Source organism: Monomorium pharaonis, chromosome 6, assembly GCF_013373865.1.
Source record: "Monomorium pharaonis isolate MP-MQ-018 chromosome 6, ASM1337386v2, whole genome shotgun sequence".
Lineage (NCBI taxonomy): Eukaryota > Metazoa > Arthropoda > Insecta > Hymenoptera > Formicidae > Monomorium > Monomorium pharaonis.
In genome coordinates, this window is record NC_050472.1 from 15,069,309 (window position 1) to 15,083,971 (window position 14,663).

Sequence of the window (14,663 nt, forward strand, 5' to 3'; positions counted from 1 at the left end):
AACAATAGAGATAATAACGCCAATTGTCACTGTCGCGGAACTGCACACGGACGATGATGCAAACATACATACTATAAGGACAGCTGACGAGCGAAAAACCGAAAAATTTTTAACAAGGAGCGATTATGGAGATAAATGCGTACTAGCTATTTAAATGAAGAAGAAAAGAAAAGACTACAAGAGATATGCGAAGAATTTTGTGACATTTTCCATTTAGAAGGGGACATTCTGTCGTGGACCAGCACGACAGAACATGAAATAACTACGCGCAGCAATAGCGCACCGGTCAATGTACTATCATATAGACTTCCTGAGAAACAAAGTAGAAGTCAACAGACAGATACAGGAGATGCTCGAGCAAGAAATAATTTGACTAAGCACCAACCAATGAAACGCACTCTTATTGGTAGTTCCGAAAAAACCGGACGCATCCAGTAAATCGAAATATAGGGTTGTAATAGATTTCCGTAAGTTAGATGATCTCTATAAGAGATTCCTCCTCCCTGCCTAACATCACCGATCTATTAGACCAGCTAGGAAATGCAAAATATTTTACAACACTAGACCTCGCATCCGGATATCATTAAATTACAGTAGCAGAGAGAGACAAAAATAAAATTGCGTTTTTCACACTCTATGGTCACTATGAATATAACAGAATGCCATTCGGACTCAAGAATACACCGGCAACGTTTCAATGGCTAATGAATACTATCTTGACAGAAGTGCAAGGGCTCAAATGTCTAGTTTATCTAAACGTCTATCTAGACGATATAGGTATACGGGCCTAGCCCCCAAGAACACAACAAACGCCTACTAGAAATACTGCGACGACTGCGGAAAAATAATTTAAAATTACAACCCAACAAGTGTGAGTTCCTGCGAAAGGAGATAATTTATTTAAGGTATATAATTACAGAGAGTGGAATTAGATCTACGAAATTAGAAGCTGTGAGGAATTTTCCACGATTAAAAACGGTTAAAAATATTTAAGCTTTCGTAGGACTAGCAGGGGGCTACAGAAAATTTATAAAAGACTTCAAAAATTGCGAGACCGCTAATAAAACTTACCAAAAAGGGAGAAAAATTTTTATGGACAATAGAACAGCAGAACGCATTCGAGACGTTAAAAAAGAAACTAATTACGGCACCGGTATTAGGTTAGGTTAGGTTAGGTTAGGTTATCTGGACTTTGAAAAAAAATTCCTAGTAACAACAGATGCATCTAATTATGCGATAGAAGCCGTGCTTTTGCAAGAAACCATCGGCAGCGACCAGCCAATAGCTTACGCTAGGCGAATTTTAAATAAAGCCGAAAAAAATTATAACACGACAGAAAAGGAGCTACTAGCGATAGTTTGGGCCGTGAAATACTTTCTGCCATATATGTACGGGATCAAGTTCAAAATTATTACAGATCATTGATTACCATTAGTATGATTGTTTAATGTCACTGACCCAGGCTCATTCGATGGAGATTGAAACTCGAAAAATATGATTAAGTGAAATCGTGCATCGAGCGGGCAAAGGCAATGTCAATGCAGACGCCCTGAGTCGTAGAGTGACTAGAGTGAGTAGAGTGGCACTCGTTTGCCCACGTCAATATTGGCCACGGTCCCGATTGGCCACGGGGTGGATTGGTCACGTCAATATTGGCCACGCGTCGATATTGGACACGTCAATATTACCCACGTTAATAATGGCCACGCGTCAATATTGGCCACGTCAATAATGGTTACGTCAATATTGGCCACGCATCAATATTACCCACGCGTCAATATTGCCCACGCGTCAATATTGCCCACGCGTCATTATTGCCCACGTTAATATTTGTTGTGAGTGCGCGACACTCACACAAACTATACTCGCAATAACGATAAGGGTGTCGAGTGACACCTCGCGCGATGACACCGTCCGGCCTTGCTACCGGGCATCGCACCGGCCTTCACATCGGACACCGGGCAACATATCCGGTTACTATTCATTTCGCCACCTGAAATCTTCTGATTTCTGGTGGAATGCGCCTAGCTAGCAATTGCTGGCTAAGCTAGTGCACGGGCCAAAGGCCCGTGACCGCGAGTGACATTCCTTGGTAACAAGCCGAAAAGCGGAGTATATAAACGCCGCGGAAAGAGAACGAGTGGGCTCATTATTAATAATAATAGCGATGGGTCTACGTCGCTCGCCGAATCAACGAACTAAACTTAATTATTCACCTTTCGGGTTGGTTAAAGAAATTATAACGGTAGAACAAATATATACATATATATATATATATATATATATATATATATATATATATAACTTATTATCAATTCTCGGCATTATCTTTTGGAAACCTGATCCCGAGGAGTCATTGGCAGCGGTCCCGCACTGTATCCCGAGACGAGGGATATAACAAATTAGTGGCAGCGGTGGGATTCACTGCCGAAATATACCGAAAAGGAAAAACGCTCCCTAACGGACTCAGCACACAGAGGAAAACCGCCGAAGAGAAACGTTAAAGCCAGGGCGACAATTCATCCAAGGCGTAATGGAGCCGACCTGTTGATCCTTCAAGACAAGGAAGGAAGATAGCACCGGACAACAGCGATAGCGGCGTTATCTAAGAAGGCACCGACCTACCGCATCGTGACGCACCAGCCACAAGCAGCTGAGCGGCGGACAACATGCAGCGATACATCGCGGTAATGTAAGTCCACGAAACTATTTTGTACACCAGAAAATTTTGTAATAAGAGCGACACGCGAACCCGAATTGCTTAGACCCCCGGTAACACTATTACCGAAACGCGTACTAGCGATAGCGAATGTCCGACGACAATAGTACACCGATACAAAACGAATCGTGGCTATTCAGTGAAGCGGCGGCACGATCTATACACTATCGTGAGTTAGAACTAGCGTGGCAAGCGGCACAAGCCCTCCGCGAGGATCGAGATAACGTTCGTAGGGCTTTAAGGCGTCCCCTCGACGGCGATAGCGAGCTACCCGAGCACGTCTTACGTGAGCGAGAATTTTCTTTCGGGGGCCTCGACTCCAGTTTATTTTTCAACAACGCAGTTGACGTGACACGACGGGACAGACGGACGAGACCGTACGTCAGTCGCACTCCGAGCCGCGTATTTTCACGAGGTGAATTTTCACTGACCTCGTACGATTCCGATATCTTTAACCCTGAAGAAATTTTCGAGAGATACGAAATGAGTACCAACGAACAAGCCCAACTCTCGGGAACTCAACAATCGGAGGCTCAACAATTCATAGCCGACGCAGAGCGGGAAATTCAAGAAATACACCAAGAAATCCGCGAAAACCTAGTTGTACGAGCAGCACCGCCCAGCGTAGCGCACGAAAGAGACAATGACGTTCGGGACACTCTGCGCGCGGTGATCCAAGAAATACGTCGGTTACAAACAGATATAGACGCCGTGCGGGAAACGCGATTACACACTCAGCGCATTCACGACCATCGACCCAGCAGGAGAGACACAACCTACGTAGATCACGATGACGTTTGTCACCAGTGAGGCCGCGGGTCCCTACCACTAAAGGAAGCGCGCTGCATAATCCCTGAATTCGACGGGAATGCAAGTAAACTACAAGAATTTCTAAGCGCGATGACGTACGCGGTCGAAAACATCAATCCGAACGACAAGGTAACTTTGTTAGGAGCTATCCTATGCACAAAATTGAAAGGGCGCGCAATGTTGGATTTCCAAACGCGAAAAATTCGCGATTTTGAACAACTAAAACAGGAATTAAAAGCGTGCTACGCGAATAAAAAGAGCACCACTCATTTACAAATTGAATTAATACTCTCAAACAAAAAACCGGAGAAAGTGCGCGGACCTACGGACTTAGAGCCGACAAATTAACAATGGATTTGTACGAGTCCATGATAGAGGGCCGACAACATTACACGACGGAAAATAAACGCGTGATATTAGATATCCTACAACAGCAGGCGCTCGAAAATTATCAGATAGGGCTAAACGACGACACAAAAGCCGTAGTTAGATCACAAGGATATGCAACGTTGCAGGATGCGGTAGCCGCCGCGACCGCAGAAGAACGAATAAAAGGAACGGCAACTTCCCGCCCGAAACCAAAATATTATATGCCGGTCGCAGATAGTTACAAAAATAAGCTACAATGTCGGAAGTGCGGATACCAAAATTAGGACACCACGGAAAAAACTATCGTAACAGTCGATACTCGAACCGGTTTGCACTACCACAACCTGATAAAACACGTATAAATGCTGTAAAAAAATTCTGCAAGCGTTGCAAAAAACGTGGCCACACCCAAGCCGAGTGCTGGCACTTGAACGGGAGACCTCGTAACAAAACGTCATATCACCCTCCACGACCACAAAATAATAGGATTAAAAATAACAACCCTAGAAAAGCGATCGATCGAATCACGTAAAAAGAAGAATTCCGGATACGAGTTTAGTAGCAAAAAAGAAAGAGAATCAGCCGGAAAGAAAGATAAGCGCGCCCGGTCTGTTGTGAGTGCATCACACTCACATACGGCCTATTGCAAGCGATAGTAGGTGTCAGATGACACCTCGCGCGCGGACATCGCCCGGCCTACATACCGGGCGTCGCACCGGGAAATACACCCGGTTGCCTAAGAGTCAACACCCAAAATCATCTGATTTTGGGGTAGAATCCGCATAGCCAGCAATTGCTGGCTAAGCACATACACTGCCTAAAGGCCAGTGACCGCGGAAGTACCTTCCGCGGTCATACGCCCAAAACCGGTGTATAAATACGCCGGTGGACAGACAACGAGCGGGCTTTTGCTATACCGTATACAGCGACGCACGTATGTCGCTGACTCTGTAATACTCGTTACGGTTTATTATTATATATAAGTGTTATCAAGTGTACCCAAGACGGAAAATATATATCGTGATCATACAACTGGCTACTATCTCTCAAAGACCCGACCCGAGGAGCATCGGCAGACGATCCCTATTACCTGTGACCCTTTATTTGAGAAGGGCCACAACAGGTCGTATCAGGTCGCGCAAGTAACTCGAGCTGCCCAGCCGAGCAGCGGCCTAGACCAAATCACGCTTCCTATACGAGAGACACGCTCAGGAGAAATCAACATGCTTTTCGATTCGGGCGCAACCCTTTCACTCATCAAGGTAAAAAATCTAAAAGGGAAAACTAGAATTTCCCCCGAAAAAATCACCCTTGCGGGAATAACGGGGCACAAAATGTATACAATTGGAAGCATGCAGGCCCACATTAATTTAGGCGAACAAGTATTAAGACATACCATGTACGTGGTCAAGGACGACTTCCCCATGGAGTACGACGGAATACTGGGACTCGACTTCATGAAAAAACACCGCGTGATCTGCGATTACGATAAACAACAATTAAAAATAGCCGGCGTCACCTTTAAAATAAAACCTTACGGTAAAATCATTCTACAGCCGCGCAGTGAGACTATTGTCCGAGCAACCACTAATCGAAATCAACCCGGAGTAATCCAAGCAAAGGAAACTAAGTCCGGAGTATATATCGGTCGATGCATGGTCGAGCCGAAAGATTTTGCATGCGTAGTTAGCATCATAAATACCACAGATAAGCCGGTAGAGATACGCACGCCGCACGTGACCATAGAGGATCACGACGAAAATGATCATCAGATATACGCGGTTATCAACAAGGCGGAACGTGCGGATAAACTCCCACGAAGCAAACGGATCTGACAAACATTGCGTACCCAGCATCTCAATTCGGAAGAACGACAGGCACTCACACGGATATGCGAAGAATACCAAGATACCTTCCACCTAAGTGCAGAACCACTGACATGCACTGCAGCAGTGAAACACGAGATACGTACACAAGCCGACTCATCGCCAGTCAACGTACGGCCGTATCGCCTCCCCGCAAAGCATAAGGAAGAGGTGAATTCACAGATAAAACAAATGCTGCATGATGGTATTATCAGAGCCAGCACGAGCCAATGGAATGCACCACTACTAATGGTACCCAAAAAGACTGACTCGTCTGAAAAACCAAAGCTCCGAATCGTGATCGACTTTCGAAAGCTTAATGACAATTTGCGATTCTTTTCCCCTACCCAATATTGAGGAAATACTAGACCAACTGGGAAACGCCAAATATTTTTCGGCGCTAGATTTAGCGTCAGGGTATGATCAGATACCGATGGCTGAGCCAGATAAACAAAAAACAGCGTTCTAGACACCATACGGACATTACGAATATAATCGGATGCCCTTCGGATTAAAAAATGCGCCAGCCACATTCCAGAGGCTGATGAACTCGGTACTCATGGGAATTCAAGGCTCAGATGCCTAGTATATCTCGATAACATAGTGATATACGGATCGAGTCTAAACGAACATAATAAACGTCTAACGGAAGTATTGCAACGCCTACGAGAAGCGAACTTAAAGTTGCAATCGGACAAGTGCGAGTTCCTGCGCAGGAAATAAATTACCTAGGACATGTAATTTTCGAAGATGGAATATCGCCCGATCCGGCAAAATTGCAAGCCATAAAAGATTTTCCAGAGCCAAAAAAGATCAAAGATATCCAATCATTTATAGGCCTGGCCGGATGTTATTACAGAAAATTTATCAGCAATTTTTCCAAATTTGCGAAACCATTAACGAAATTAACAAAAAAGACGGAAACATTCGCGTGGACTGTCGAACAGCAAATAGCTTTCAATACATTAAAAGAAAAACTAACCACGGCGCCCGTACTCCAATATCCAGACTTTACAAGAGAATTTAATGTGACTACCGACGCCTCAGATTATGCAATAGGGGCTGTACTGTCACAGGGACCGATAGGAAAAGACCGTCCCATTGCTTACGCGAGCAGAATATTAAACCGCGCAGAGCAAAACTACAGCACTACAGAGAAAGAATTACTTGCAATAGTATGGGCTGTAAAACACTTTCGGCCATATGTCTATGGGACAAGATTCAAAATCGTAACCAATTACAAACCCCTCATATGGTTATTTAATGTAAATGATTCCGGATCAAGATTGATCCGATGGCGATTAAAACTGGAGGAATATGATTATGAAATTATTCATAAGGTGTCGAGCAAACGCGAACGCCGACGCGCTAAGTCGAAACATGAAGCGGGAAGCTCACGTTAGACGAAGATGGCGAAAACGCACATGCATCTACGAAAAATGAACAGGAAGAGGACAACGTATGCGAACCAGCATACACAGAAGAAAAGAAAAAACAAATTCTATATGAATATCATAATGCACCTACGTGAGGGCATCAAGGGATTGAAAGAACAATAAAGAGAATACGATTGACTCACAATTGGCCCGGATTAATGGCTAATGTAGAGCGGTACATTAAAAAATGCGAACTTTGTCAGAAGAATAAACTTTCTCGAAGAGTAAAAGCACCACTCATTATCACAGATACACCTAGTCGACCCTTCGAGAAGTGTGCACTTGATATAGTAGGACCACTGACAATAACGAGAAATGAAAATCGGTATCTACTAACCTCAGGATCATCTTACAAAATTTAGTAAGGCGATACCTATACCAAACCAGGAAGCGAACACCGTGAGCAAAGAATTCGTCACGAAAATCGACCTGGAATACGGAACGCCAGACTACGTATTGACAGATCAAGGCACTAATTTCATGAACGAAATATTCAAGAACACGTGCAAACTACTGAAGATAAATAAAATCCAGACGACTGCTTACCACCCCGAAAGTAATGGAATTCTAGAACGATCGCATCGGACTCTGGCCGAATACTTGCGACATTATATAAACAAAGACCAAACCGACTGGGACGAATAGATCCCATACGCGATGTACACATACAATACCACGCCGCACACGGCGACAGGGTACACACTGTTTGAGTTAATCTACGGGCAGAACTGCCGACGGCCCTGACAAAACCGTCTAAATCTACCTACAACTACGATGATTACGCGCAAGAATTACGGGAAAGGTTAAAGGCCACTAATCGTGTTGCACGCGAAAATATAAAAGACGAAAAGGCCAAGGCCAAGACACAATACGACAAAAAGACGAAAGAAATAAGATTCAAAGTCGGCGAGAAAGTGTTACTATACGACGAAGCGCTCTGACGCGGAAGATCGAAGAAACTCGACGCGCAATGGACCGGACCGTACACGGTAATCGAAAAACATTATAATATAAACTATACCATAAAGCGAGGGAGGACAACAACACTCGTGCACGTAAACCGTTTGAAACCGTTCATTGAAGCCTAACCCGCGGTCAAAGAAGAAAATAAAACATGCTCGCATGCACACATACACACAAAAAAAGTAGTTTAGATTCACCAAGATGAGGGCCGCCCACCGGAACATAATCCACGGGCCAAAGGAAACACCTCCAAAATAGTGTCCAGTACACGACGATAACATAAACACTACAAACTACAAACACTACAAACTACCAACACTACAAACTACAAATAAAAAGTGTATGAAAGCATAACTAGTCAACTGCGTCCATATCTGGATCTTCCGGCGGAAGATCCAAACACGGCAGAATTCCCTCGCGTAAATACTGATCCACAGCAAATTCAAACTCCAGATCAAGGTCATCATCGAATTCCTCACTATATTCAGTGAATAAAAAGCGGGCCAGAAGTGGGCCGGGAATTACAGCCTCCGTGGATTCCTCGGCCAGATCCGCGCTGGGTCCCATACTTGCAGAAAGAAAATCCGGGGATCCCGACCGATTTTCCCGGGGTAAGGAAAAATTAAAAAAGACCGCAAGCTCGCCCTTCGCGAGCTCCGAAAAACCTCCGGAAAAGTCGGAGACTTGAACCTCAGCACCCGCAGGAATGAAAATATCGGACCCATCGACAGAGGTACCCGTAAGAGGGTCCAGGTCCTCCCAGGGAGCTGGACCATCGTCATGGTTAGACAAATGCTCAAAGCCACTGACGGACAACGGGTCAGCGGCGTCCGCACACTCCTCGACGGAAGAAAAGCTCTCGCCCAAAAGAGCCAGTGTCTAAATCACTGAACTCATCACTAAAAGCACTGGAGCTATTACCGCTCCTCTCATCACTCCCCTCACTACAATTGCCAAAACCATACTCACGGCGAGACATAGTTAGCAACGATACTCGCACGAAAGTCAGAGCTAACGCACCAACGGGTAGCCGACAAGAGACTAAAGGACCGGATCGTCCAGAGGGGAAAAGACACACAAAAGAAGGTGTAAATAGATAACAGGATGCAACGCTAAGCAACGATAAAAAAATGAGGAATCAACGAGACGCGCAGGCAACGAAAACGAAAATATGACACATTTCGAAGCGCGAAGTGATAAACGATATAAATTTGAGAATTCTTTTCCGCTCCCATCTGAACTTGAGAACCCTTTTCCGCTCCCACGGTCCTACAGCGACCACATTACAAAAATACTTTTATAATAATTAAATACATACCCACAAACAAAAACAAGTATTTATTTAAAATAAAACAAAATAATTACAGATTTATAATCTGGGTGACGCTAAGTTCCGCAGAAGACTCGGACATGAAGGCGCCGTATGAAATAGAAAAATTTACGCACCATCCAGGGATATATTTTGAGAAGCTAGGAGGATTACATCAGGTTGAATCCTTCTGGAAGGTGGTCATCAAGATAGACGTGACGTCACTATCGAAACGACTCACACAGGTAGAAAAATACGTACGCAAAACAGATAATTTATGCAAAATGATAGCAGTCATAGGTAAAGAAACATGCAAAAAATCTACACAGCGTCATTGCAAAAGGGTGTGAAAAAACTAATAAACTAATAGAACGCATAAACTCAATATACAATACAAGAATACACAGAAGAGGATTAATAGCGACGGGATAGGGTCAGTCGCAAAATCGTTGTTCGGTACGATGGACGCAAACGACAAAAAATTAATTAACGAACAATTAACGGTATTACACGACTCACAAGAATTAAACAAACACGCAATAAAAAACCAAATAAAAATTATGCAAGCCACTATCGCCCACATTGATAACAGTGAAAGAACTATCTGACAAAACGAGAATACTTTCGCGGACGCGACAGACAAACTAAGGACAAAATTATTAGAGGATGAACGTCAAAGTAACCTACACAAAAATTGTATAATGATTAACGCGGTACTGTCTGATCTAACACGCGACGCGGAAGACGTACTAGAATATTTGACGTTTTTGAAAAAGGGAATTTTGCATCCTTGTTTAACACCCATTGCAATAATAATAGGATCACTTAAAGACGCTAGCTCGCAATTGCCCGAAGGGGACTCTTCCCCGAAGGGGAAGGGGACTCTACTTCCCATTCAGAATAAAAGAGGATGAATGGTCGACAATAGAGAAATTTGCCACAGTAGGCGCATATTGCGACCCAATAAATATATACACTATTTTGCGATTTCCTCTAATTTCGATGCCAAAATATGAAATACTAAGCGTAATTCCGCTATCTATCCCAGGTCAGAACAACATTTTCTCGTTCGTAGAAATTAACAATCCCCTGATCGCAATAGACACAGAACAGCGTACTTACATAATCCTCGCAAAGAACGACCTGCAAAAATGCATAGAAATAAATACCGAATACCTATGCGCGGAAAATCACTTCGTATATCGAATAAACCCAGACTCTATTTGCGAAATAAAAATGTACCTAGAAACTAAAGATAAAAATTGTAACATAAAAAATGCGACGTTGAACCACAGCTTTTGGATAACGCTAAGTAATTCACACTCGTGGCTATACTTGTCACCACGAAACAAGCAATTACTCTACATTGTAAAGACCACGGAAAAATAAAGGAAACGATTGAAAAAATAGGTAAAATTACATTAAAAAATAACTGTAAGTTAGTGACAGAAAATACAATTATAAAATCACCCAAGATGTCACATGAGACAAGAGTAGAATCATATCTACCTTAGTATAATATTTCATTACTACAGAAGCCTGACTTAGAAAATGACACAGGCCTCACAAAGAAAATAAGATTAAGAAATATTATACCAAATCCGACGGAATTAAAAAATTCCAAGGACAAATTAGAGGAGATAGACAACGAACTAGATAAAGATTCAAATTCGATTCTTCAGTCGCCACATTTTATTTTTCCAATGGCAACAAGCGGAATGACAATAGTAATAATAATAATAGCCATAGCAATAGGAATTAATATAATACAAAAGAAAAAGCGGAATAACAATAAGCGGGTCACATTAGATATAGATACAGAATATTCGATACCAAGATCTATGTTAAAACGAAGCAACAGTACACGCTTCTAACACAAAAAACATTGAGATATATGTAATAGTAATTAATAATAATTCTTATTATTATATATTAAATACAATTTGATCCATTTCCCCCCTCCCGCGAAAAAAAAGCGTAGCATTAGTTTGCACAGCTCTACGTCTTGGATTAACAAAATCAGACCACACGATCGCGTTACACCGGAACAAAAGAATCAAAAAACTTTTTTCTGCAAATTACGCTCACACACCGGATGTACACAGCTGAATTGACTATGACCATATATGGTCCGATTTAGGGCATTACACCCCACCAATTCCGTTTTTCGCGGGATTATAAAAACTGACGACCCAATCGAGCTCCAAAGACTCGATACTGTCGTCACGGTAAACAAATCAAGCTCAAGAACAAGAACAGCAGCAGCCAGGCGGAATCAGCCCCGCAAATTACCCCGGTGACATAGGCTTCCAGGGCATACACACTAACTTCAAGAACAGGATGAAAATTTCTATGGAATTCGAACTCAGTCAGCCCATCGATGGAGTGCGCCCATTGGACCACCCAGAAAGGTACGGGAGACTTTTACGAAGCATCTGTCTCCAACCAACGGAGAGATGTCTAGTGGAAACAGAGTTTCCTTGGAGAAGATGGTGCCGAAGCTGTTATCGCCAACGATACCGGTTTCATTGCACCATACGAGACCCATCGGCGCACGGATACCGGACGCAGCTCTCACCTGACGAACATTGAGAAACGATCACCCAGTGCTTCAAGTGCGGAAAAGTTCAAATGGACGTGCGCCCTGCCAGAGACTGCCGGAAGTGCATCGAAATATTCCTCGACGAAGAAGAGGCCATAAATGAGACCCTGGATATGAACATGTTCAGTTTTGAAAAGTTTTAAATCTATGTGTACGCGAATCTGAGAACGAGCGATACCAGCTACGTATGGTATGTAATTATTAGTACTGTAAAACAATAAGGGAATAGCAATTAGTATAGTCAGCATAAAGCTTTGCACTACGCGAAAAGCGATAATGTTGCGTAATCTATTAGTTGCAAAAACTCAGTCCCCTCGTTTTCTTTTCAATAAGGGGGAGGGATGTTGTGAGTGCGCGACACTCACACAAACTATACTCGCAATAACGGTGTCGAGTGACACCTCGCGCGACGACACCGTCTGGCCTTGCTGCCGGGCATCGCACCGGCCTTCACACCGGACATCGCACCGGGCAACATATCCGGTTACTATTCATTTCGCCACCCGAAATCTCCTGATTTCCGGTGGAATGCGCCTAGCTAGCAATTACTGGCTAAGCTAGTGCATGGGCCAAAGGCCCGTGACCGCGAGTGACATCCCTTGGTAACAAGCCGAAAAGCGGAGTATATAAACGCCGCGGAAAGAGAACGAGTGGGCTCATTATTAATAATAATAGCGACGGGTCTACGTCGCTCGTCGAATCAACGAACTAAACTTAATTATTCACCTTTCAGGTTTGTTAAAGAAATTGTAAGACGGTAGAACAAATATATACATATATCTCTTATTATCAACTCTCGGCGTTATCTTTTGGATACTTGATCCCGAGGAGTCATTGGTCCCGCACTGTATCCCGAGACGAGGGATACAACATATTAATCTTTTTTTTTGTTTAGCGTGGAAAGTCGCAAACCCATGTGGCGCAAAGAAATGCTTTGCACACACACACACACACGGGCTTTCGGCTTCCCCCCCTCACCCCATCCAAGTCGCAAACCCATGTACAGTAGTGACGTGGCCAATAGTGAATAAAAACGTGGTCAATAATGACGCGTGGTCAATATTGACGTGGCCAACATTGACTAGTGGCCATTATTGACATGGGCAATATTGACGTGTCCAATATTGACGCGTGGCCAATATTGACGTGGCCAATCCACCCCGTGGTCAATTGGGATCGTAGCCAACATTGACGTGGGCAAACGGGACGCTCCCAGTCGGTATCCGGTTACGGACGGCGCACGTGTTAGTGCGGTCATGCCAGAAGAAGAAAGAAAAGAAGCAATAAAAGAATATGGAAGAAGAAAGACAGCAAATATTATTCGAATATCATGATGCGCCGATTGGAGGGCACCACAGCGTCGCACGAATCCTCAATCGAATCAGATTAACGCATAACTGGCATGAAATAACCGTAGAAGAATATATGAGTAAATGCGAATTTTGTCAAAAGAATAAATTAAGCCGGAAAACCAAAATGCTCTTAATTACTACAGATACTCCGGAACGACCGGACTCCGACGAATTGCTGGTATCAGTTACTCGCTGCGCATGTGCTTTTAAGAACACCGATATTCCCACTGCGGGGCCTGGCATTGTAAAGAGTTACTCGGGCATGCTCTCTTTTTCTCTCCTCTCCTATAGGCCTTGCGTTGAGACATGTTTTACTTGTCAAATACGTTGTTGCGTCGTGAGACAGGTTCCTTGTCAAATACATTTATGCACACGGTCGGTTGCGCGTGAGCCACGCATTACTCAAAGGTTCTTGGGCAAAGTCATTTACACCCTGACCTTGGGAGACCTGCTCTGACTATTTCTTTCTATAGTCTTCTTTAATTTGCCGCTTCCTACTCTCAATCTGTTCTATTTCGGCTGGCCAGGATAGGCGCAGCGCGGCGGCAAATGCCCCGTACATTTTTTGCGACCTTTCATCGTAGATCGCACTCTGGACCAACTCGTCCATAAAGTTCATTGCCTTTGCGGCATTCCTTATCGAGGCCAACAGAACCATCGGCTGGATCTCACTGAGGCCCAGACCCCCTTCCTTTACAGATGTATATAGGAAGGCACTACTCGTGGTCTCGTGCAAGTATAGAGTCCTCTTTACGCTTGCTCTTATTGCCAGGTCAATAGCACTTAGCGTTTCTCTGGGTGGCTGCTGCATCACCAACCCGAACGTGTACCTCGGTAAGATGTACCACCGTAGGAGATTTATTTTCTACATGGGTTTGAGCGGAAGCGCTTGGACCTTTTGAAAAATGTGCATTAGATGAGTGAGGCCCGATTGCACACATAAGCGATTGGACACAGTAGTATTTCTCGATTGGACACAGTCCCGTTTGCACACGGACCCGATTGCGCACCGACCCGATTGCACACGACCAATTTGCACACGGACTCGATTGCACACGGACCTGGTTGCACATGATACGATTTTGCATTACAGAATAATGCAAAAACGACCTAGATAGCACAGAAAATTTAGCATAAATTTTCGTAAATATTTTACGAATTTATTTTTAAAATATATTTTTTAATAATTATATAATCAGTTTTTATAAACCATTTAGAAATAATACAAAAACTATTAT

General features: G+C 43.6%; 3 protein-coding genes across 8 annotated transcripts in view; 2 read left to right on the forward strand and 1 right to left on the reverse strand.

The window, feature by feature from the left end:
- The window catches only part of LOC105834792 (CCR4-NOT transcription complex subunit 2), a 182,525-nt gene that overhangs the window by 22,727 nt on the left and 145,135 nt on the right, over positions 1 to 14,663 (reverse strand). The window lies entirely within an intron of this gene.
- Positions 1 to 14,663, forward strand: part of LOC105840586 (malonyl-CoA decarboxylase, mitochondrial) — a 137,086-nt gene that overhangs the window by 20,075 nt on the left and 102,348 nt on the right. The window lies entirely within an intron of this gene.
- Positions 2,566 to 12,864, forward strand: LOC118646185. Its single transcript, XM_036288550.1, has 2 exons — positions 2,566 to 2,692; positions 9,530 to 12,864. The coding sequence occupies exons 1-2, from the start codon at positions 2,670 to 2,672 to the stop codon at positions 9,819 to 9,821; spliced, it is 315 nt and encodes a 104-aa protein (XP_036144443.1). The 5' UTR covers positions 2,566 to 2,669; the 3' UTR covers positions 9,822 to 12,864.

What these genes read in the sequence shown, in the direction of transcription:
- LOC118646185 (XM_036288550.1), top strand. Translation starts at nt 2,670, where the DNA reads ATGCAGCGATACATCGCGGTAAT. An exon ending in CAGCGATACATCGCGGTAAT is followed by an intron (nt 2,693 to 9,529) that starts GTAAGTCCACGA and finishes AAATAATTACAG; the next exon opens with ATTTATAATCTGGGTGACGC.